At 39.2% G+C, this 3,458-nt stretch overlaps 1 protein-coding gene across 1 annotated transcript; it reads left to right on the forward strand.

Moving 5' to 3' along the window:
* Positions 1–341: 341 nt before the first annotated feature.
* Positions 342–820, forward strand: LOC112005384 (pheromone-processing carboxypeptidase KEX1-like). Its single transcript, XM_024037631.1, has 2 exons — positions 342–399; positions 540–820. The coding sequence occupies exons 1-2, from the start codon at positions 342–344 to the stop codon at positions 818–820; spliced, it is 339 nt and encodes a 112-aa protein (XP_023893399.1).
* Positions 821–3,458: the final 2,638 nt, after the last annotated feature.

Here is a 3,458-nt window from a genome sequence, read left to right on the forward strand (position 1 = left end):
GCATGGATGATATAAGAAGAAGATGTAATAATGGAGAATTTGTCAAAATTCATCTCCAATAAAAAGATATTGAGCAAGTTTGTAACTTTATACTACAACTAATTTTGTAGCTAAATTTTGTCCAATATAATCTGCCAAGTTTTATAGACACCAAATGGTCCAAATCTAAAAGATATAGGTTTATTAATGAGAACAAGCTATAAGATTTTCAAAGTGCCAAAACATCACCTACTTTCTTTAGTCTTGAGAATAACAGCTTTTATGAGATTCCGTTATTAAGATTTGTGAGTCGAAGTTGGTGTTCTGGGTCATCTTATGGTTGGTTTATAAGGGGTGATCATATGACTCGAGGGGATTTCTTGTTCAATCCTTTTTCTGGTGTTCGGATTCCATTGCCTCGTAACAAACTATGTTCGCGATTAAAGCAATTAAACCTTGCAACTCTTCTATACAAAATGAAAAAGAGTATATTCTCTCCAGAACCTACTTCTAGAAAACATAGCTGCTAGTAACTGTATAGTTGTGGCAATTTCTTGTAGAAGCTCTTTTAGCCTTTTGTCGACTTAATTACCGCAAAAATTGGAGTTACTATCAAGTTCGTGGCACTGGTGAAGGTGCTTTTCATGGTCAAGGACAAGAAGATGATTTCCTTAATGTCAGAGGTATAAATATTTTTAGAGGTGATGATGAAGTTGACGATGATAGTGACGATGAAGATTACGATAGTAGCAATGAGGATGATGATGATAGTGATGATGAAGACTACAATAGTAGCAATGAGGATAATGATAATAGTGATAATGATAATAGTGACTGTTAATGTGTATAGTGATGTAGGCCTACTTAGATTAATTGTATAACACATATTCTTGTACTACACTCTTACTTGTACTACACTCATATGCCTCGTATATAAAGGCACTCGTGTATATTCTTTCATCGGAAAATACAATACACTTATTCAGTATTTCTAACATGGTATCAGAGCCACTACTCTAATTTTCTTGTGTCTTGCAGTTTTTTTTTGTTGGTATTTTCCACCGTCTCAACTTCTGTGGTCAGTAAACCCTTTCGGTGCCCTCCCTCGACTGCTCCGCCGTCGTTTGAGGTCCTCAGGGTTGAATCTCCACCGCCAGAAGCTCCTCTCCCGCCGCCAAAACCATTGCCAACATCGGATCTGTCACTTCTGACCTCCGATTAGGACATAAGATATATCACCGTATAGCTATTCACTTGATCTACACATCGCCACTAGAAACATCCACATTTGACTATCCACGCGCTACCACGCATCGGTCAACGTTTCGGCCAATACTTCCACGCGCTTCACGTGCCACCAGGGCTGCTCCGATCTTGTTTTTGCCGACACCATCAGAATCGTCCTTCTTCGATCTGCATCTTCGGCAAAGAATCACCTTCATCGGATAGTCCACGCGCCCTCACACGCCACCTAAAGCTTCGGCGAAACTAATCCACACACCTCATGCGCCACACGCCCCACTAGGATACCTGATGATGTCATCTTTGATGTCATCACTGCCATGTCAGCCTTAGCTGGCGTCATCTACTTACGTCAGCAGGCCATCATCTGCTGATGTCATCTTCTATTCTGCTGACGTCATCGCCAGTCAGCTTGCTAACATCATCCGTTGACCGTTGCTGTTGATGGTTGACTTTGACCAAAGTTGACTGTTGACTTTCACCAGGTGCTCCTTACCCAATTTTTCGCGTAGATTTCATTTTTGCAGTTCATTTTTGCATATCTTGCTTCTAAATAAAGAATAAGGATAAGTCTTCTTCTTTTTGCAACAATCGTCGTCGACAATCTAACAAACGTTTTTGCAATTTTTGCAAACATTTTGGCCATAATATTAAGACTTGCTATCAACACAAAAAATCAGCTACTTCCATTTCTACTGCTACAGTTGCTAACACTAAGAGTGTCCAACTCATGGCTCCTGTCTCTACACAGTCTTAGTCTTCTGGATCCACTTTCTCCATTTCTAGAGATGACCTTATAAATATCATCGCCAATGTCATTCGTATGGTTGATAATGCATCTTATTCCTCTCCTCTCTTAGTTTTATTTGGTATGTCTCCTACCTCTTGACTTATGGATTTGTTGCAATCACATGACACCTCACTCATTCTTATTTTTTGACTTTAAACGTTCATCGCACCCTCTTAATATTCGCACAACAAATGGTTCCATAATGTCTGGTTATAATATAGATTCAGTTTCAATCTCCAACCTCTCGGTTCCTGGAGTCTTTAATGTTCCTAAACTTTCTTATAATTTATTTTCTGTAGGACAATTAGCTGAGTTGGGTTATCGCATTATCTTCGATTATTCTAGGTATATTATGTAGGATCCAAGGACGGACAGGAGCTTGGGACTAGTCCCAAAGTTGGACGTATGTTTCCCGTGGACAACCTTCGTCTTCCACTTGTTGCTCTTGTTTTTGTTGCTGCAGCTATTGCAGTTTCTTCTACTCATTCCCTTACACTTTGGCATGCTTGACTTGGTTACGCATCTTCCTCTTAGGTACAACAATTAGCTTCTAGAAGTTTGTTAGGTTCAGTATTTACAGAAAATTTTGATTGTATTTCATGTTAGTTAGGAAAACAACCAGCTTTGCCTTTCAATACTAGTGAATCAATATCAACTGATAACTTTGACCTTAGTCATTCTGATGTTTGGGGGCCTTCCTCTGTCTCTAGTATTGGTGGGTCTAGATATTTTGTTGTCTTTGTTGATGATTACTCTCACTATAACTGGATTTTTAATATGAAACATCATTCTAAATTATTGGAAGTATATTCTAATTTTGCAAAAATGGTTGAAACTTAGTTTTCCAAACGCATCAAAATTTTTCGATCCGATAATGCTCTTGAATACACTCAATATGCTTTCCAAGCTATTTTTCATTCCTATGGCACTGTTCATCAACTAACTTGTCCAGGTACCTCTCAGCAAAATGGTAGCGCCGAAGGAAAACTTCGTCATATTCTTGACACTGTTCGTACTCTCCTTCTCTCTACCAAAGTTTCTGCTCCTTTTTGGAGAGAAGCTGCTCTTCATGCTGTTCATACTATTAATCACATTTCGAGTCCTGTTATCCAAAATCAAACTTTATATGAGCGCTTTTTTGGGTCACCTCCAGATTATCACCACCTTCGCTCCTTCGGTTTTGCTTGTTTCGTTCTTCTTCAGCCACATGGGCATAACAAACTTGAGTCTTGGTCAAGACTTTGTTGTTTTCTTGGCTATGGCGAAAATCAAAAGGGATATCGGTGTTATGATCTTGTCTCTCATCGTCTCTGTATCTTCCGCAATGTTGTCTTTTGGGAACATCGCCTCTTTGTCGAGCTCTCTCACTTTCGTGCCTCCCTATCTTTCTCCTCTGTCTTAGATCTTTTTCCAGATAAAGCACATATTCCTTCTGTAGCTACTCCTG

Source organism: Quercus suber, unplaced genomic scaffold, assembly GCF_002906115.3.
Source record: "Quercus suber isolate HL8 unplaced genomic scaffold, Cork oak 2.0 scaffold_728, whole genome shotgun sequence".
NCBI classification, from domain to species: Eukaryota; Viridiplantae; Streptophyta; class Magnoliopsida; order Fagales; family Fagaceae; genus Quercus; species Quercus suber.

Excerpts from the sequence above, each read along its gene's own strand:
- LOC112005384 (XM_024037631.1), top strand. The coding sequence starts at position 342 with ATGACTCGAGGGGATTTCTTGTTCAATCCTTTTTCTGGTGTTCGGATT. Across the intron at positions 400-539 it reads TGTTCGGATTCCATTGCCTC|AAGCTCTTTTAGCCTTTTGT; the intron begins GTAACAAACTAT and ends AATTTCTTGTAG.